Genomic DNA, 21,574 nt, shown 5'->3' with positions numbered 1-21,574 from the left:
CAACAGATGCATATCTGTATTCCCAGTCATGTGAAATTGGTCCCCCTTTGAGACTATAACAGCCTCCACTATTCTGGGAAGGCTTTCCACTAGATGTTGGAACATTGCTGCGGGGACTTGCTTCAATTCAGCCACAAAAGCATTAGTGAGGTCGGGGACTGATGTTGGGCGATTAGGCCTGGCTCGCAGTCGGCATTCCAATTCATCCCAAAGGTGATCGATGGGGTTAAAATCAGGGCTCTGTGCAGGCCAGTCAAGTTCCACACCGATCTCGACAAACCATTTCTGTATGGACCTCGCTTTGTGCACAGGGGCATTGTCATGCTGAAACAAAAAAGGGCCTTCCCCAAACTGTTGCCAGAAAGTTGGAAGCACAGACTCATCTAGAATGTCATTGTATGCTGTAGCGTTAAGATTTCCCTTCACTGGAACTAAGGGACCTAGCCCAAACCATGAAAAACAGCCCCACATCATTATTCCTCCTCCACCAAACTTTACAGTTGACACTATGCATTCAGGCAGGTAGCGTTCTCCTGACATCCATCAAACCCAGATTAGTCTGTCGGACTGCCAGATGGTGAAGCGTGATTCATCACTCTAGAGAACACGTTTACACTGCTCCAGAGTCCAATGGCGGCGAGCTTTACACCACTCCAGCCGACGTTTGGCATTGCTCATGGTGATCTTAGGCTTGTGGGCGGCTGCTCAGCCATGGAAACCCATTTCATGAAACTCCAGACTAACAGTTATTGTGCTGACGTTGTTTCTAGAGGCAGTTTGGAACTTGGTTTTATTTTTCTAACTTTAGTCTATTTAGTAAATATTTTCTTAACTCTTATTTTTCTTAAAACTGCATTGTTGGTTAAGGGCTTGGAAGTAAGCATTTCACGGTAAGGTCTACACCTGTTGTATTCAGCGCAAGTGACAAACACATTTTTATTTTATTTGATATGCCCCCTTTATTTATCCTACGATTCTGACTTGGTGTACAGTGGTGTTGGCTCCTCTGAGGAGGAAGGGGAGGACTATCCTTCCCAGTGGATTTCAGTATTTTTTTTAAATTGTAAAACATTTAGAAAGTTATACTTTTAGATAAAACTATACTAAATATAATCATGTCACCAAATAACTGATTAAAACACACTATTATGCAAAGAAGGTCTACAGTAGCCTCAACAGCACTGTAGGGTAGCATTATGGTGTAGCCTATCAGAGCTCTTGCAGCATGAAATGACATGTTGTCAACCCAATCAAAGGATTAATCTAGTACTGAAAGCATAAGCTACAGCTATCTTCTAGCACTGCAGTGTATAAAATGTGGTCAGTAGTTGACTCAGAGAGAAAGAATAGTTTAACAGTTTTGAACAAATGAATTTCTTCCAAAATGAAGGAGAAGCAAGAGACAAATAGAGAGACAAAAAAAAATCACTTTCAGTTTCACTTACTTAGCTAGCAAATGCAACTAGCTAGTTTAGCCTACTGAAACACCCTGCTCAAACAGAGGGATGCTATTTTAGCTAGCTGGCTATGACTTTCCACACAACACTGGAACTCTTCCAAGGCAAGGTAAGCTTTTGGTATTACTCATTTATTGCCACCGGGACCCGCTGGTGTAACTGCTTACTGACTATACACTGATGTTACTGCATGATTGTAGCGGTTTACTAAAGTGTTAACTTTAGTTCTATTAGCTACTCTAACTATGACGTTACTTTAGCTAAAATGGTGACAATGCTGTAGGCTGTGTGTAGCGGTTTGGTTTGGAAAGGTTATTTCACCTGGTCACATACAGCTGATGTGTTGCGCATTGAAGTCCACAATCGAAGGGAAGAGGTGAGAGGAGGAGAGTTCATGGATGCGAGAAGGAATACAATGTGGCTGCTATGAAAGTGAACTGTGTTTACGCGTGATCAGGGGTGCGATTCTGTTGAAAAAGTTTCTTAAAAGGAAGCAAACGGAACAAAACGTGGATAAACATACCTGAATTTGTCGAATAGAAACTCCTGTTTGCAACTGTTGGACTAATGATTCCCCCCTATATCAGCTAGATGCAGGCAAGAGCGTGCAAGGCTGAACTGGATGTTGTTGTCTTTCACCTCAAATGTGTCTCTCGACCTGTGTGCACACCTATATTGTAAACTTTCATTCAGAGGCTAGGTTGTAGCCACCTCATGATGGGTAAAGGGAAAATTTGAGTATCATGTAGTAGCCTAAACCTATCGCTGTTACATTGAACTGGGTGAATGGAATAAGAATAAGAGTCATCCAACATGCTGTAATAGAAATAAGGCCATGCTCATGAAAAGAAAATAACCTCACCAGTATACCGTATTTTATGACATACCGGTATTGACGCAGGGACCGATTTGGGTTTTTACTTTACCATCTATACCGGTATTTGAATGTTTGGTTTGTTAAATGTGATACGACATGTGTAATGTCCATTTGTTGAGTTTACTTCGATACTTGAGTCATCTCTCTCCGCGCCACTTTCCACACAGACCTAGCCACGCCCCCTGTCACTCAAGGAGCGCATTTGATGTTCCTCAACAATGAGACCCTTTAGTTCGGTCTGCATGGTCAATGCAGCACATGCAACAATGATGATAACAATGCTGTTTTCACTTTGCTTCTTAATATAAATCCACTAACCTTCTATAATGACACTATTCGTTTGTGTTTCTTACATCAGCAAACAGCTAGTTTGTCTTTTTTTAGCAAGTTGCCCTAAATCTTGTGAGATGCTAATTGTTAGCCGCTAATGCTAGCTAGCTAAAAAATGTACTGGGTGAGAGCAAACGTAGCTAGCTAATACAGCCTGATAATACCAGTGATGGTGTAGATCTAAATCAGCTTGTTGTTTGTGCAACAGTATCTTCTAAATCAAAGAGGAAAATGCAAAGCAAGAATATGTTAGCTACATGAAGTAGCCAAAGCTTATAGGGTCCCCTAGGAAACACTTATCAATACTTTAGTTTCTACCCTGTCACAATAACTCCTCCCTGGCATTTTAATTCGTTGTCATCTCAAACACTGTATTCAAAGTGCTCACTATTCTAACTATAGAATTAGAATAATCATTCTATTTCCATCATTCCAACATTTTGCTCTAATTCACAAGTCAAATCAGTTAAAAATAAACTAGATTATTTACCCATATCGTGCAGCCCTACGTGCAGCCCCACGTCTCAATTGATCAGTGGTGTCAAAGTATTTAAGTAAAAATACTTTCAAGTACTACTTAAGTCGTTTTTTTGGTGTCTGTACTTTACTATTTTTATTTTTGACAACTTTTACTTCACTACATTCCTAAAGAAAATACTGTACTTTTTACTCCATACACCCTTGACACCTAAAAGTACTTGTTACATTTTGAATGCTTAGCAGGACAGGAAAATGGTCCAATTCAGGCACTTGTCGAGAACATCCCTGGTCATCTACTGCCTAGCGATACTAACCATCTTCTGGTAGTTTTTTTTTGAGAAAGCCGTTTCTTCTCAATTAAATGGTAATGCTACAAAGTAGCCTATGCCTACCTGGAAGACGGATATCATGATTATTTGCATCAATCCAGTGGCCAATTGTTTTGCAAACTCCACCTCATGTGCACTGCAGAAATACAGCTAACCAAACAGTAGTGCCTGCACAGTTGAATTAAATGGTAACTACACTCAAAATCTAAATTTCTTAGATTTTTCCCAGACCTCAAAAGTGGTCTCTTGATGTGTTTAAGTATTGTTGTGGACTTAGAACATCCCATGTTTATGTTAAGAAAGTGTGATTTTGAGGGCGAAAACCAGAATATATATATATTAGCTAGTTGGCTTGCTATTGCAAGCTAATTTGTCCTGGGTTATAAACTTTGGGTTGTTATTTTACCTGAATTGCACAAGGTCCTCTACTCCAACAATTAATCCACAGATAAAAGGGTAGACTGAGTTTGTTTCTAGTAATCTCTCAATCTTCAGGCTTCTTCTTCTTTGGACTTTATATGTCACCCAGTAAAATACTACTTGAATAAAAGTCGAAAAGTATTTGGTTTTAAATATACTTAAGTATCAAAGTAAATGTAATTGATCAAATGTACTTAAGTATCAAAAGTAAAAGTATAAATAATTTCAAATTCCGTATATTAAGCAAACCAGATGGCACCATTTTCTTGTTTATTTTTTATTTACGGATAGCCAGGGGCACACTCTAACATTCAGACATAATTTACAAACAAAGTATTTGTGTTTAGAGAGTCCTCCACATCAGAGCTATTTTTCCTGTTGCTTAATTGTTTGAAACCATATTATGAAGCATGTCTAAGCTTGCTTCAAAGTACCCTATAGCCAAAATCCCACCATAGAAATGTGGAGGCAATTATTTTATAAAGACTGCCTCATATTGCCCTCCTGTTCTAATGGTTTTCAAATCAACTTTATTTCATTGTCTAGCAGCCAAAGGTATTATCGTAGTTATATTAGCAAACCATGAAAGGTGTGATAGCCACGGGAAGTAGGGATGCTGGGGGTGCTACAGGACCATCTGTTAGTTTTTATTTAAATTCTCATTTACAATGACAGCCTACCCCAGCCAAACGCTAACCCGGACGACGCTAGGCCAATTGTGCGCCGCCCTATGGGACTCCCAATCCCGGCCGAATGTGATACAGCCTGGAATCGAACCAGGGTCTGTAGTGACGCCTCTAGCACTGAGATTTTGTGCCTTTGACCGCTGCGCCACTCGGGTGGTGAGATGTTAAAACTGCAAATAATGTGTAGTTGCAATAAAAAAACGATTAAACAATTTTTCCCATTGCATTATTGATATAAAGGATAATGGGATTGGGGTAGGTGAGAGAAAAAAAAACATGGGGTATTTACATACAGTGCCTTCGGAAATTATTCAGACCCCTTGATTTTTTCCACATTTTGTTAGGTTACAGCCTTATTCTAAAATTGATAAAATTGTCCCCCCCCCCCCCCCCCCCTCATCAATATACACACACTACCCCATAATGACATTTTTGCAATTTATAAAAAATAAAATATATAATATTTACATAAGTATTCAGACCCTTTACTCAGTACTTTGAAGCACCTTTGGCAGCGATTACAACCTTGAGTCTTCTTGGGTATGACGCTACAAGCTTGGCACACCTGTATTTGGGGAGTTTCTCCTATTCTTCTCTGCAGATCCTCTCAAGCTCTGTCAGGTTGGATGGGGAGCGTAGTTCGATGTTCGATTGGGTTCAAGTCTGGGCCCTGGCTGGGCCACTCAAGGACATTCAGAAACTTGTCCTGAAGCCACTCCTGTGTTGTCTTGGCTGTCTGCTTAGGGTCATTGTCCTGTTAGAAGTCTTAGGTCCTGAGTGCTCTGGAGAAAATTTCATCAAGGATCTCTCTGTACTTTGCTCTGTTCATCTTTGCCTTGATCGTGACTAGTCTCCCAGTCCCTGCCACTGAAAAACATCCCCACAGCATGATGCTGCCACCACCATGCTTCACCGTAGGGATGGTGCCAGGTTTCCTCCAGATGTGACGCTTGGCATTCAGGCCAAAGAGTTCAATCTTGGTTTCATCAGACCAGAGAATCTTGTTTCTCATGGTCTGAGAGTCTTTACGTGCCTTTTGGCAAACTCCAAGCGGGTTGTCATGTGCCTTTTACTGAGGAGTGGCTTCGGTCTGGCCATTCTACCATAAAGGCCTGATTGGTGGAGTGCTGAAGAGATGGTTGTCCTTCTGGAAGGTTCTCCCATCTCCACAGAGGAACTCTAGAGCTCTGTCAGAGTGACCATCGGGTTCTTGGTCACCTCCCTGACCAAGGTTCTTCTCCCCCGATTGCTCAGTTTAGCCCGGATGGCCAGCTCTAGGAAGAGTATTGGTGGTTCCAAACATCTTCCATTTAAAATGATGGAAGCCACTGTGTTCTTGGGGACCTTCAATGCTGCAGAAATATTTGAGTACCCTTCCCCAGACCTGTGCCTCGACACAATCCTGTCTCAGAGCTCTACGGACAATTCCTTCAACCTCATGACTTGGTTTTTGCTCTGACATGCACTATCACGTGTGGGACCTTATATAGACCGGTGTGTGCCTTTCCAAATCATGTCCAATTAATTGAATTGACCACAGGTGGACTCCAAGTTGTAGAAACATCTCAAGGATGATCAATGGAAACAGCAAAGTGTCAGCAAAGGGTCTGAATACTTATGTAAATAAGGTATTTCTGTTTTTTGGTTTTTAATACATTTGCAAAAATGTCTAAACCTGTTTTTTTTGCTTTGTCATTATGGGGTATTGTGTGTAGATTGCTGAGGAAATTGTTTTATTTAATCAATTTTAGAATAAGGCTAACGTAGCAAAATGTGGAAAATGTCGAGGGGTTTGAATACTTTCCGAAGGCACTGTATTGTCCCAATTCTGCATGGAGAGCTCTCCCGTACACTCTGCTGTATGATAGACAGTTTAGTTTGAGTTAAGTCGGGTCTCTCTCTCTCTCTCCCTCGTCTCTTCTCTCCCCCTTGTGGTGGAGATCAAGTGATCTGGAGCAATACTCTTCCACTTCTATTTTCTATTAGTTTACCATTCTAAACTTGGCGAAAAGAGAATGGGAACAATATCAAATAAGGAGCATGGCATTCTCTCGCCCTTGGTTCGAAGGCCTGCTCCTGCCCATGTCAAACACGTAGGCGTACTAACCTACGAGTCTACCAAGCGACACAGTTCTGGCCGAGGCCCAGCGAGTGGCGCTTTCCACCCACTGGTGAACGATGGATCGCATAGCTGTCCATTTGTGCTCAGTTTTAATAGATACAATCTTAGTTATAATACCACTTTCTTTAGCTCTCTCTCTCTCTCTCTCACACAGACACACCCTTTGTAATTATGCAGTACAAATAAATGTGCACTCTGTTCACAACGCTCTTTTCCTAGGCAGCGAGTGAGTTTCAAGTTTGGGAGTTTCAAGTTTGGGGAAGCTTACAATTTATCCAACCATTTAACTACCGATCTGCGTGCCAGTTTTGATTTTCATATGCACGTTTTCGTGGAACAGTTTAATTTCAATAATAACATTTTAATTTCTCTGAATTATTGTCATGTGGTTAATAACACAAATTGGATTTTAAAATGATAAAAGTCTAAAAGTAAAAATTCCATGGACACATTGATTCACTGTAAGCCGCTGGCGGCTAAATAAATGAGTGCATGGAACTAAGAGATACCTTATATAGGCCAATGTAGCAGTAGGCCTATAACTTCCATTGTCAACTAAGTAAAAATACATCAAGCCGACAAAAAAATATATATATATCCTGATGAAAATGCTGGTTCTTTCAATTGCATTCATCTCTCTACTCCATCTGCCTGCCTCCCTTTCTATTTGTCTTGACTTGAGCTATCGCTAGTGAAGTGCAACATTGTATCAAATCAATCAACTGTGTCCACCCAATGACTGTATATATGAAGGTCTGGCCGGAAGCTTTTGCTAGCAAACTTACCACATTGTATCAACTAGCCTATTCTGGGCCCCCAGAGTTTCCTGCACCTGTGAGCTCGGGACAGACACAGCCGTTTTTGTGCAAAGGGAAATGTGTTCAGGTATTTTATGACGTTTCCACTGGATATATAGTATCCCAAGAGCATGACATTTTGCTCTTTCACAACGAGGCCTGGTGATAATCAGTATTTTTCAAATAATGTGAGGAACTATTATCATTCACAAAGGATGTAATAAAAAGAGACTTGACTTACTGTGTGAGGTTAAAAAAAAATGATGAGATGCTCCGCTGATTAGTGGTGGTGAGTTAAGACAATCAGAAATCAGACATCCCCAAAAGGGCACTTTCCTACTTTTGCGCACAGCAGGCCAGTTAGCCTACTGCTATGCCTGCTCAGGTGCGCGAGCTCCCTTCACATTAAGAGGACAGAGAAACCAGACACATGCTCATTGCTCACATGGAGCGCTCCAAACAAAATACAATGACAAAATTGAAAAAGCTCGTAAATGATGGTATGAAATAAATCCCAAATGCTTTCCCACAAGAAAGAGTAGCAGGTTGTGAACTCTGTAAACAATGTTTCCACTCTGAGAATAAGAACGGTAAATTACCTAATTAATCCATGCATTAACAGAAATGAATGTAACCAAATTAATGGTAAATGTTTTACTAGTGACATATGCAATAAGGAAATGATCAAAATAAACAAAGGACAAACAATTAACACAATAAAACAATGCATGCGCAAGAATTGGTGTGAGACAGCTTAGCGCATTCTGGAGAGAGACACGGCAATATCTTCGCCACTGTCTTGCCCGACTCAAGCATCTCCTTGAGAGTAATGAGCTAGCCTAAATTATCCCTGCTTCAGGTTTATTACCAACGGGTGTTGCCGTTCCAGCCCAGTCCCGATCCTAGAGACTTGCTGATACCAACCGCGGCACCGGCTTCCAACTCGGCTGCCGACGGCTGGGGTGGTAGTAACCTTTATTAAAAACCACTCAGCGAGACGTCTAGATCAGGGGTTGGGTGACCCATAGTTCATCAGGCTCTCCTAGGAATATAAGACCAGGATCATTCGAGTGGTGAGTATACTTTCTCAGCTCGGCAACTTACATTAAATAAATATTAGTTTTACACCCACGGGTGCGTGTCACAAACCCTTCACTTGTGGACCTGGAGTTACTCACCGTAATGGGACCTAGTGTCCCACAAGACAAAGAGGTATAGTCACCAATACGAAGAGGTATAGACATTTCTATACACACACCAAGCATGGACCCCACCGGTAGCAAGAAAGAGGAGACTCAGCTCTATTTCGGGTCAGTGGCCCCAGTCGGGAAAATCCATTAAAGGAAAGCCCTTTCCAATGACTCTAATTATCCCCAAAAATATCCTGTCTCTCATTTTTTTACATGACCTAAAACATTAACCTATTAAAAACAGTACTGTAGTAATGACGTTTGTGTAGTAGGCTATAGGCCCAAAACATTATCACAGCATATCAGTGTGGATGACGGATCACCACCTCAAGCTGAACCTCGGCAAGACGGAGCTGCTCTTCCTCCCGGGGAAGGACTGCCCGTTCCATGATCTCGCCATCACGGTTGACAACTCCATTGTGTCCTCCTCCCAGAGCGCTAAGAACCTTGGCGTGATCCTGGACAACACCCTGTCGTTCTCCTGTCTCTTATACACATCTAGATGTGTATAAGAGACAGGAGTACGACCCTGCCTCACACAGGAAGCGGCGCAGGTCCTAATCCAGGCACTTGTCATCTCCCGTCTGGATTACTGCAACTCGCTGCTGGCTGGGCTCCCTGCCTGTGCCATTAAACCCCTACAACTCATCCAGAACGCCGCAGCCCGTCTGGTGTTCAACCTTCCCAAGTTCTCTCACGTCACCCCGCTCCTCCGCTCTCTCCACTGGCTTCCAGTTGAAGCTCGCATCCGCTACAAGACCATGGTGCTTGCCTACGGAGCTGTGAGGGGAACGGCACCTCAGTACCTCCAGGCTCTGATCAGGCCCTACACCCAAACAAGGGCACTGCGTTCATCCACCTCTGGCCTGCTCGCCTCCCTACCACTGAGGAAGTACAGTTCCCGCTCAGCCCAGTCAAAACTGTTCGCTGCTCTGGCCCCCCAATGGTGGAACAAACTCCCTCACGACGCCAGGACAGCGGAGTCAATCACCACCTTCCGGAGACACCTGAAACCCCACCTCTTTAAGGAATACCTAGGATAGGATAAAGTAATCCTTCTCASCCCCCCCCCCCCTTAAAAGATTTAGATGCACTATTGTAAAGTGGCTGTTCCACTGGATGTCATAAGGTGAATGCACCAATTTGTAAGTCGCTCTGGATAAGAGCGTCTGCTAAATGACTTAAATGTAAATATTGACTTTGCTTGAATTGCCCTCCCAATGCATTGTTGTTCTTCTCAGACCATAAAAAATTATCAACATTTGAGGTAGGCTATATGATCACACTGGTAATAGATCAGTTGTTGTATTACTTGTGAGGCACAGCTGAGTGAGAATATATTTGAATAATTTGCTTTTTTTTACTTTACTGGGCTGATGGAGCCTGCATCTGATGGTCAGTCTCAGCGGAGGGAGAGGGCAGCAGACTGGTTCCACCTCTCAATGTCCCTCTGCTCTCCCTTTCCTCCGCTGACACTGACCAAAAAGGGACACCGGCTTTCAGCTGCTAGCGAAACTCGAGTTGCACTGGATTATTTCTACCTCGTGCACAAATTCATGTTGTTACGCCTATGACCAGAGAAAGTGAAATATTCCTAGATATTAAAAAAAATACCCAAGCCACTAATAATACCAATGCAAGCCTATGGATACACTTTCCTACTCATTCATTGCAGCTGCAGTGCTGATTGTAGCGTGAGTGGAAGTAGGGAGAACGCACATTTTATGGCTTATAAAAGTGTTGAATAGAAAGTGTTGACAGTGCTGAGGAAAAACTTAAACATGAACTCACTCATAAAAACAGCAGCTCTTTGCTGTTTTCGTTGACAGTCTCTCTCTTTAGTCATGGTTTTAAAACCTCAGAGCGTCAACTTTGCTTAAGCTTTCTTTTACGCCTGCTGCGTTACTGCAGGCGCGGTAATATGAGTCATCTGATTGGCCAGTGGTAGGCCTATACTGCACTTGATTTGCTTCCCCCGGGCCTGCCGGGAAGGCAGTTGTACCTTCAGACATATGAAATGGTTGAAAATGGGAACACTGCGCCTACCCCGTGCGCAAGGCATTTGAATCGGGTCCACCTAAAAATAGGAATGCAAGGCTTATCGTTGTTTTTTTACAGAAATGTTTGGCAATCGACTAGGAATGCCTTTGCAATCGACCGGTTGGTGACTACTGCCTTAAATCATGACTTACATACTGTCATATTCTCCCGACACAACTCCTCCTTCAAAACTGGCTACATCAGATTCATACAATACTATAATTTCCCCTTATTCAATCACTCCCTTAAAACCGGTTACATCTGGTCCATACTGGACTCCCCCTCCCCAAACTCCCAGCCCTTGTTGCTTGTCATCTACCAGAAGGACGTCAAAGAAGGGGTTTGTGGAAGTTCATGTTTCATCACACTTCCCTCTGCCTCCTGTTCTGGTAATTCCCCCAGCTCTACCTTTGGCTCGGCTGATGCTGGCCTCATTGGCAAAGTTGCTGACGACGACAGTAAGCATGCTGACTCGACCTTGCCCTTCCTGTTTTTCTTCTTTTCACAACAAGTCATGTCTTTTTAGCCTCCTGTTCCCTCCGACCCAGAATTAGCTGTATTGAAGGCAGGAGGGAGACCTACATCCAACCCCCAGGTCACGACGCCTGCTCCATGGATTAACTCTCTCTCCTGGTAGAAAACCTTTCCATCCGCCAAGTGAATGGTACGGATTCTGCCCCCACCTGGCCTTCCCCATGACTTCACCCTCCCCTCATGAATATATCCCAACCTTAACCCTCGAGCTCCCTCAGGCACTGGGAGGTAGGCTCCTCTCCACAGCACATTCCATCCTTGCTTAACGTTCCTACTATGCCCTGTTGCTGCACATTCTTGTTGCCCATATTCACACACACACACACACACACACACCACCAGGTATAGTCCTAAGTGCACCCCTACCTAGCGAGGTACCTAGTAAAACCCTCCAGTACGACGTGCCCCCATATCTCTAACGATACAGTGCAGGCCCTCGCTTCTTCACAGGTAGCATTAGTGTAAATCCTGTTAGAACCAACCCAGTCACTCAGCCACTCATTCATCCATTCCTGTGTGAACGTCTGACCAATCAGACCTCCACTCACATAGCCGCGGCATGAAAGTTTCCTTATTACCATTCAAACCCTACCTCCACCGGCTAACCTCTTCCACCTGGTTTCCTCGGGTGCCCTTTTTTTTCAAGTTTCCCTCTAGCTTCCTTTAGACTGAAACAATTCAGCTTGACCCTGGCTCATGCTATAACGGTCACATCCTTCTCCTTAGTTAACACTCAGGGGGATGGTCCTACACTCAGAGCATAGGGTACCTTAATCACTTGGTCCCATGTGTCTCCTGCTGAATAAACCATGGCCAGATACTGGTATCTATCCAGTAATTGTTTCTCCAATCCAGTTTATTCAGGCATGGTTTCATATAGTTCAGCACCTCCCTGGTTTGCAGACCGCACCATACACAAGCCTTATCAATGACAAACACCTGGGTAAACGATTTCAGTGCACCGTGTCCGATCCTCGTAGCCTTGTGCAATTATATCGCCATAATCCCTTCTCCCAGGCTCCACCTGGTGTAAAGAGAACCTAGAAGTTCCCCAGGACTTCCTGTCTCCATCCAAGGTGAAGTCCTTGCCTTACTCACACACTTATCCAGTTCCGCAAAGTGAGTTCGATTCACCCCCTCCAAATCCCCGGAGGTAGGTTGGGACTGTACCCACATTTCTATTCCCACCTCTCCAGGGGGTCGTTCACACCTAATGTGTACAGTGTAACAGGCCTCTTTCATACCCAAGGCAAGGTTTCATTAATCTCTCTATCGACCCCTACCTCAGTTATACTGCAGCAGGGACATTTTACACATGAGCCACTACCCGAGTCATAACTTTGGACATGACCTCCCATCCACGCATGAGCCTGGGTCCATGTCCAGTATCTTCGTCACACACTGTTCATAGTATCTATAGAGCCTGAGGTATTTACTAACCTGCCTATGGGCCTGTGACCTTGGGTCTCCCTCAGGCCTTACAGCCGAGGTGGTCTCTCTTGACCCGGGGCATGTCAACTCTAGTTCTCCCCAGAACCGGCTATCTTGGTGTATGCTCACAATGCATTCCGACCTCCACCCTGATCCACTGTTTCCACACACTCTCTTTCCCAGAGCGGTGTGTCAGTATCTCCCCTGGGGTTCTTAATACACCAGTCAGCATACTGACGAGGTAGTCCTCCCATTTCTCTAATCCAGTTCACCTGCATAGATCTGTCCTCCAGTTCGGACCATGACACGTGACCAAATACAAATATCTACGGTCCCAGTTCACATCCAAAATTCGGAAGCCAGTGTTATGATTCAGGTTGCCATCAGTGACCTAATTATCCAGCCATGATTACAGTTGTCAACCATTCTGTTCAACTCCTTCCCCACTACTTTGTTGAACCCACTCCACTTTTTGCTCACATTCCAGTGTCTGAATAAACAGCTACCATCTCCGAGGCCCCGGCCTTGTCCCCACCCACATACTGTATCATTGGTAGTGTGTATGCTTCAAACACAAGTTTATACTCCGTTCCATTAAATTGTCTACAGTAGCTGGCCTTATTCCTCCCCTAAAATGTGTGCATTCCCAACCAAGTGTCCCTATGATGTACAGCGTTACCATGAGCAGAGCCCTGAACAGCATGATCATGCTCATTTTGTACCCTCATTTACACCACTTCCTGCTTGGCTTTCCTTCGGGTCCAGATGGTAGGGAAGCTCCATCTTCCCTTTACCTCCATTCTTGCCATCTCTTAGTGTCCGCCGGGGGGCGTCCTTTTTTACCAGGTCAGTTCCAGCTCCTGGCCCTACCACTCTCACTTCTATCGAAAGAGAGCAGAAACCCGTTAACGCCACATAGACCGTCCTAAGCTTCTCCCCCAGCTGCGCAGGCTCCTTTCCTGCCAGTGGACCAGGCGCTCTGTCTGCCTGACTCCCAGGGACCTGCAGCACACCCTGTCTTGTTTCCTCGGCGACTGCCGTCAGACTCGCTTCCTTGCACCTTATTCGAGTTTCTCTACTCACTCAACCGTCTAATTTAGTAAGGACTTAGCGCAGCCTACTACTATTTTTCCCTTCCTCATCAGGAATTTGAATTCCCGTTTCCTCCCACGGGATTCGAGAATCCTTAATTATTTAATTTATTAACTGGTTCCAATGGTATAATTTGCATAGGACTGTCCAACCCTTAGCCATATCCTTATTAGCCACGGGGAGCAGGCTAAACTCCTCCCAAGCACCTTCCGGCCGATACATCCTGAACTGGGTCTCGGGCCTTTCCCAACCCAAGAGGACCTGGTTTACGTTGAACACACTGCTGGCCAGCAGCCATCGATGGCTTCTATCCAGTCGGTTAATTGTGTGACCCATATTTAGGTGTCTCCTCTCTGGGCACAGGGGTTCAGGCACTCCGTCCTGACGTGGCCTGGCCCACTGAGATACACCCCCCATTGAATCACCCCCAAGCCTCCTCCTGTGCTCGGAAGGGGTCTGGTAAATTTCCTAACCTGGTAACCATCAGCCAACTCGGCTGACATTAGCAGGCCTGCCCTTTTTAGATCACTGCATTCCTCACATCTCCCCAGCTGGGCCTCATCCCACTGACAGGAGCAGTCCTGGGGTCCTTTCTCCAGGCCCTCATTGCCACCCCGTCCTACCCACTGGGTGTACAACCTCAGCCGTAGAAGAAACTGGAGGCGGCAATAATGACAATATATGATCCTTCACCTTTACTGGACCTCATAAATTCCCGTCTAGATCATCAAATCAAATCAAATGTTATTTGTCACATGCGCCGAATACAACAACCTTAACGTCAAATGCTTACTTACAAGCCCTTAACCAACAATGCAGTTTTAAGAAAATAGAGTTATGAAAATATTTAGTAAATAAACTAAAGTGAAAAAATATACATTGAGGTGTAGTCAATGAACAGCATTCTCACAACCTAAGCCCTAGAAGAAACTGGAGGTGGCAATAATGACAGAATATGTGATCCATCACCTTTATTGGGCCTCATAAATTCCTGTCTATCCCATAGGCCACGTCCCTTTCTACACCAGGCATGACTGCAGGCCTTTTATTTCCTGGTCCTTCACATACATTGGGCAGGGCATATCCCAGGTAAACTGAGCATACTCCCCCAGCCAAAGGAACCCACCTAATTACTTCTTTCTCCCTGGTATCAATCCATTATTTGTCCTGTTCAGAAACCCCAACCCTCTACCGATCTATGCTTGGGTATACCCTCATCTCAACACTATGATCCCCTGTACAGTGGCCACCCCGGCCCAGGGGGAGTAGTGCTACAGTTTTCGCTGCCATATGCAGGGCCGTTGCCAGAACAAATCCGTTGGACGGCCATTTGATTTCCATAGAGCGGCAAAAAAAATTAAAGAAATACGGGACCTCCTATGTGGATATATATATATATATTAAAGGGTTCAGTGCAGTGCCTTTGCTACCACTATGAAACAGAAAGGATTGGTGTATAAGGTATAAGCTTATTTTTATCACAACAAAATACAAATAAATACCCCAACCACCAAGACACACGGTCAGCAAGATGCATGGTTGAATTGCAAACACATCAGTAGCCTAATCATCATTACAAGCGCCAAGTGTGCTTGATAATAGTGAACATCATCACAAAAGCAATAATGGCATTATAAATGTTATAAGTGTTGATATGACAGCAGTCAAAAAGTCAATGATCAGTTGGAGCATGTCCATGTCACATAGCCTAAACAGCGACAGCTGTTGAGTGCGTTGCTGATTTAGTTTCTTACTTGAGATGTAGGGCCTGCTCCCTCAGTGAGGACATTTTCTACTGATAATAGCCTGTAGAATTCTCACCGGCTTGTTCTATTCCAAACGGTGCCTTCCTCTTTCCGGTCTCACGGTTTCATTTGGTGGTGGTGTGAGCACTTCCTCAGTGCGCACAGTTCTGGCTTTTTTTGCGGTTAGGCCATGTAGGTTTAGGTTCAGGTTGAGGCAGGGACGCCATCATGATTCATGTCTTCCTCACCATTGGAGTAGTTTTCATTCATATTTTGTAGCAACGCTAACGAATATATATATATATATATATATATATATATATATATATATATATATATATATATATATATATATATATATATATATATATATATATATATATATATATATATATTAGGCTTAATCACTGTCGGAAACGGGGCCCTGCATTATTAGCAAGAAAGCATTTTACTGTAGGCCTACAGTGTGCACTTGATCAATAAACTTTGGTTTGATTAGAATACTAATTAGTTAGATCTCAATGAGGACATACCATAGAGATAAATAGAGGACTCATCATAGATATAACCTGTTTTAGCATGGACATTGCCATTGAGGACTTCCACCATTTTAAAGTAGTCAACTGTGTGGGGAATCCTATTGGTTGGGAGCAATCAGCGAATGATCAGAGCATTGTCTTCTTCTTCAAATTGGGTGTTATGGTTTGTAAATGGCTTTAACCTATATAACCGTCATCGAGTGGCCACAATAAATGAATTACACAAGATTTGGTTCAGGACTCCAGCACTGCAGGTGGGAGCAAATAACCAATATTAGCTTTACACTTTTTTTAAACACAAAAGAAGAAAACTGACTACTTTAAAATGGAGATAGCTTAAATACCTATGACTGTATATATGAATAGACAAAGCCATCGATCACGTGACACCATTAATTCCTATGTGAATACTCAATAGCACATTGAAGCCAAATTAAGTCGGTTAAGATGGCATGTCATAGAGACATAGTAACACAAAGGTTGCAAGATCGAATCCCCGAGCTGACAAGGTAAAAATCTGTTGTTCTGCCCCTGAACAAGGCAGTTAACCCACTGTTCCTAGGCCGTCTTTGAAAATAAGAATTTGTTCTTAACTGACTAAATTAAAATAAACATAACATACAGTTTGAGCTACTCCAAGAAGTCATGTTGCAGTCTTGGTCAGTGCTGCCCATCTCATTGAGGAACTCAAATTGAAGGGAACCGGGGTACTGCAGGCTGCAATTAGTAACTAAATTATCCTTAACTTCTTCTGTGCGATTTTAAAATAATCTGTTCAAGGACATACATCTGGTGTATTAGAAGCAATTATTGGTACCATGACTGTCTTCTAAAAACATTTTTATTTACACAAAGTTTTTTCCATTCACTATAGTGAATGTTTTAAGCTAACATGGCTTGCAGTATCGCCGTAGGCCTTGAACTTCCATTGCTTCAATGAAAGGGGGCACTCATTCCCCCTGGGCGCTGCCCAAGCGGTCACAAACGCTAGTAGCCTATAATTGCAGATACAGATACAAATCCTCTATCTATCTCTGGGACAAGCACCGAACAATGGACAACGTTCCTGAGATTCCAATCTTTACGGAGAATTTTTTAAAACAGAAATCAGACATTCATAAGTCAAATAAATAACATAGTAAAATCACAACCAGTTCAGTTTAGTTCCCGAATCCGGGCCTTTGTCATGATGACGATAACGTAGCAGTCTACTAACTGCAGTGGCAGATTCAAAAAGCATAAGTCATTACGACACACGTTTTACGCCTGCAGGGGTGTAATCATTAGTGCACACCTGAGTAAACAGTTGCCAATACAAAACGTTTTCCATAGAAAACAAGAGTTTCTATTGGGCAAATTCAGGTAGGTCACTACCAATGACGTGCGTCATTGGTCAGTTCCGTTCGCTTTTGTTGGCTGTTTGGTTTCCAGCTAGTAAATACAGCCCAGGTGTAACACACCCTGAAGATCTTGCCCAACCCGCTTACCATGGTATGCGGCACTCGGCCTACTCTTGGCTGGAAAAGGAGGCCGACCGCTGTCATGAAAATGTGTTTGTTTTTATCTTTTCGGTCCAAAATGCTAGCCACACGCATATGAAAATGGTAAAAGCATAGGCTTCAAATATATCTCCAATGATTTTCACTGAATTCAGATACTTCCCTTGTACAAGGCATCAAGGCATCAAAGCATAAAGGACAACACGAGGAAAGTAGGCTGGTAAGGTAAGAACGACGTGGTTGTCAGCTTTCATGACAGTTACAACAAATAACAATGTCTGAGTAGCTTCTCACATTCGATCAATGAATGTAATTATGTTGGTCAACTGTTTTTTTAATGTTATGTTGTCTCAGCCATGAGATGTAATTCCCATTTCTTAAAAAAAACATGTTAAGGGGAAATCTGCAGTTGTTACATCCATTTTTTGACTTGACTGTCACAACTCTATCAGAACCCAAAATATAAGCTTGTTTTATTCTGATGTTTGTAAACAAAGTAAATGTAAACAAACACTGTATAGCCCCAAAACATGGTTAAAACTATCATTTAGAAATCATGGAAGGTCAATCCTTGCATCTATAGCTCTGTCTATGAATTTGAGTGGTTACATTTCTCCAACCCCATCTGTCAGCTTCTTATGGAAACCGTGGCAGGTGTGTATTTTGTTATTGTTTTAACTGCACATTTTTAGCTATACAATGTAGATCCAGAAGTCTGTCTGTGTGTGTTGTGTCTGTCTGTCTGTGTACAGTCTATGTGTGTGGTACCCTCCTGGTGAGCCTCTGGTGACTGTGAGTTGTTTGTGGTGTGTGTGATTGTCAGATGGATAAGAGGAGCGGTCTGCGCCTGTGTCACTTTGGGACAGCCAGGCGAAGGCGATGGTGGGGTCTGAGGAGAAGATGGATTTACATTTACATCACATTTACATTTACATGGAGGATGCTAGGGGTGTTTAAGACCAACCAGGAACATGACTTATGCAGCCTCACCTGTCTTATGAAAGAGGGCCTGCATGCTGTCCTACAGACCAGCAACAACACAACAGTACCTGTGAGCAAACCTATAGACTACACAACAATATACACACTATTTCAACTGTCACATAGAATACAGTTTTATACCATTGGAACTTATGGCATTGACCCACCTCTGAGAAAATGACTCTACATACAGTACTTGCATTGTACATAGCTTTCCCTTAGTTACTTATATGACAAGAAACCTTTCATTGTGGTTTTATAATGAGTTGATCTTGTTTCAATCAGGATAAACTTTCTGCTGAACATTACAAATCGGCGGAGACTCAAGTCCATAAGGTGCTATTTAATCACTATTCAAACAAATATGTTAAACCAATCCCAACAGCATACTGCCTATTTGAGTAAATGTTTTTTGGGACACGTTTCAGTTTCGAACCATGGTCCTCTGTTGCCTCCCCCTGCAGGACTTGGAGATGCAGACGTTTGCAGGGCCTGTGTTTGCCGGCCTGCGGCGGTCCCTGGATATAACAGAGGAGGAGTACCACAGGTCCCTCTCTTCAGGCGGCTGCTATCTACAGTTCATCAGCAACTCCAAGAGCAAGGCTGACTTCTTCCTCACGTGAGTCCTGCTGGAGGACATCATAAACCTCATAAATGTACACACAACACACCTAATCTATGTCAACTCTACATAGTAGCACATCTAGTAAATGTCATTTTTTTCCTCTTTAGGAATGACAAGAGGTTCTTCCTAAAGACACAGAATACGCGGGAGGTTACGTTTTTTCTATCCAACCTGAAGGCATATATGGATCATTTGGAGAAATACCCCCACTCATTGGTGGTCAGGTTCCTGGGTGAGAGAGAAGTCCAACAGATTAAGATCAAAATATCAAATGACAGGGACTCCCGAGTGGTGCAGCTAGAGGCGTCACTACAGACTCAGGTTTGATCTCGGGCTGTATCACAACCGGCCGTGATCTGAAGTCCTATAGGGCGGCGCACAATTGGCCCAGCGTCGTCTGGGTTAGGAGAGGGTTGTGCCGGGGGGGGGGCTTTATTTGTCTCATCGCGCTCTAGCGACTCCTTGTGGCGGGCCGGGCGCCTGCAGGCGGACCTCAGTCATCAGTTGAACAGTGTTTCCTCCGACACATTGGTGCGGCTGGCTTCCGGGTTAAGCAGGTGGGTGTTAAGAAGCACGGTTTGGCAGGTCATGTTTCGGAGGACGCATGACTCAACCTTTGCCTCCCGAGCCCTTTTGTGGAGTTGCAACGATGAGACAAGATCAAAATTGGGGAGAAAAGGGGGTAAATTTTTTTTAAATTAAAAACAAAATATCACGAGAAATGGACTGTCACCTTTGTCAGATGTTCATATTCTTATTTTCTTATTTCAGGTCTCTATAGCATCCAAATTCCAAATAAAACAAAGGTAATTTTAATGAAACACCAAATTTCACAAACACAGTCGTTTTTTTACTTTAAGTAACTTTTCTCTCACTCTCCCTCAGAAGTATTTCATTGTGATGCAGAATGTGTTTTACCCGGACGAGAGGATTAATACCAGGTAAACATTGTTTGTATTGTAGTTATGTAGTTATGAAAGATGATAAAATAAATTAAATCTCTTTCTGGATTGTTTGTTGCCAATTTTGGCTTTGTCTCTTAGATATGACATCAAGGGCTGTGAGGTGGGTAGGTGGACTGACCCTGCATCTACGGGAAACCCAGTTACTAAGATTCTGAAGGATAACAACTTTGAAGGAAAGCACATCATTCTGGGTAAGAGTCTGGTATGTCCTATATCTGTCAGTACCTGAGGGGATGGATAAAGTCATATTGTGTTCTTTCCTTGTGTCTATTATCAATTGAAAGGTAAAAGCCCATGTGTTGACAGATAAGCAGCGCTCCTGGCTTGTGGATCAGGTTGAAATAGACTCAGCCTTCCTCCGTAGCCTCAATGTGCTTGACTACAGTATCCTGCTGGCCCATCAACCCTTGCACCAAGATGAGCTGGACAGGAAGCACTCCTTTAGTAACCTAACTATGCGCACTGTAAAGTAAGTGTTCAGTGGAGAACAATAATCTACTGTATGACAAAGTATGAAGAAAAAAGTAACACACTAGTTTTCTTTTGTGGACCTTCCAGACATGCAGCTAATGTAAAGTAACACAGTGAGAAGATAATTGGAAATCAGGTATTTTACTCTTAAGCTGATTGTTATCTCTTTGTTATTCAGTTCTTGAATGGTCTTTCCTCTGCAGGTCCATGGACCAAGACAGTCCCGCAGAGGAAGATCCCCCCACTATTCCGTTGTTGGAGGGGTACTCTGCTCGACTGGCATCAGATACAATAGACAGTGGGTCAGACCACGTCCAGAATACAGGAGAACACTCTGGCCATGGAATCCCCCTCCAGGAGATAAACCTACACTCCGTAAACTGTACAGATGCAGATCTCCTGGAGTTCCAAGCTCATCACCGTAGGCTGCTGCCTAATTTAAAAAACTCAGTGCATGTCATAGACGGACCAAAGCTGCGCTACTTTGTGGGTATTGTAGACTTTTTCACTGTGTACGGTGTGAAGAAAAGGCAGGAGAACCTGTGGAAGAGTCTGCGCTTCCCTGGCAGAGCCTTCTCCACTGTCAGCCCAGCTACCTACTCCCAGAGGTTCTGCCAGTGGGTAAAGGACCACACCAAGTAAAACAGGGGCACTGAAGCCCATTGAAAGACACAGAAGAGACTGTCAAGTGAATAATCAAACTTGTTTTGTGAACAGCATGAACAGTAGGTGGCACCAAATAGCTTCTGTTGCAGTGCTAGCCTATTATATAAAAAAATATCTAGAGGAATTTTACATTAGTGATATTTCCCCCAGACAATACTGTGGCAGGTTTCTCAAAAATCATGTATGAATGTGTATACAAATGTATTGGAAGAAATCGTGAATAGAGAATCAATAATAAAACCTGTCACTGCATAAGAAACCATAAACTCCATAAATTGGAAAATGGGTAGACGATCAC

At 43.3% G+C, this 21,574-nt stretch overlaps 1 protein-coding gene across 4 annotated transcripts; it reads left to right on the top strand.

The window, feature by feature from the left end:
• Positions 1-1,238: 1,238 nt before the first annotated feature.
• On the top strand, positions 1,239-21,535 carry LOC111957361 (phosphatidylinositol 4-phosphate 5-kinase-like protein 1). Of its 4 annotated transcripts, none has more exons than XM_023978137.2 (11): positions 1,239-1,566; positions 17,742-17,793; positions 18,392-18,619; positions 18,835-18,885; positions 19,014-19,168; positions 19,282-19,406; positions 19,946-19,980; positions 20,060-20,115; positions 20,218-20,330; positions 20,446-20,608; positions 20,814-21,535. In XM_023978137.2, exons 3-11 carry the CDS (start codon positions 18,392-18,394, stop codon positions 21,250-21,252), a joined length of 1,365 nt encoding a protein of 454 aa, XP_023833905.1. In that variant the 5' UTR covers positions 1,239-1,566; positions 17,742-17,793; the 3' UTR covers positions 21,253-21,535. The 4 variants fall into 4 exon arrangements, with proteins under 4 accessions (XP_023833905.1, XP_023833907.2, XP_070293057.1 ...); XM_070436956.1 differs by having other exon boundaries at positions 1,290-1,566; positions 17,742-17,788; XM_023978139.2 differs by lacking the exon at positions 17,742-17,793 and having other exon boundaries at positions 1,289-1,566.
• The last annotated feature ends 39 nt before the right edge of the window (positions 21,536-21,574 follow it).

The sequence above is a fragment of the Salvelinus sp. IW2-2015 genome, linkage group LG33 (genome assembly GCF_002910315.2).
Source record: "Salvelinus sp. IW2-2015 linkage group LG33, ASM291031v2, whole genome shotgun sequence".
Lineage (NCBI taxonomy): Eukaryota > Metazoa > Chordata > Actinopteri > Salmoniformes > Salmonidae > Salvelinus > Salvelinus sp. IW2-2015.
This window is presented reverse-complemented; position numbering and strand designations above follow the sequence as displayed.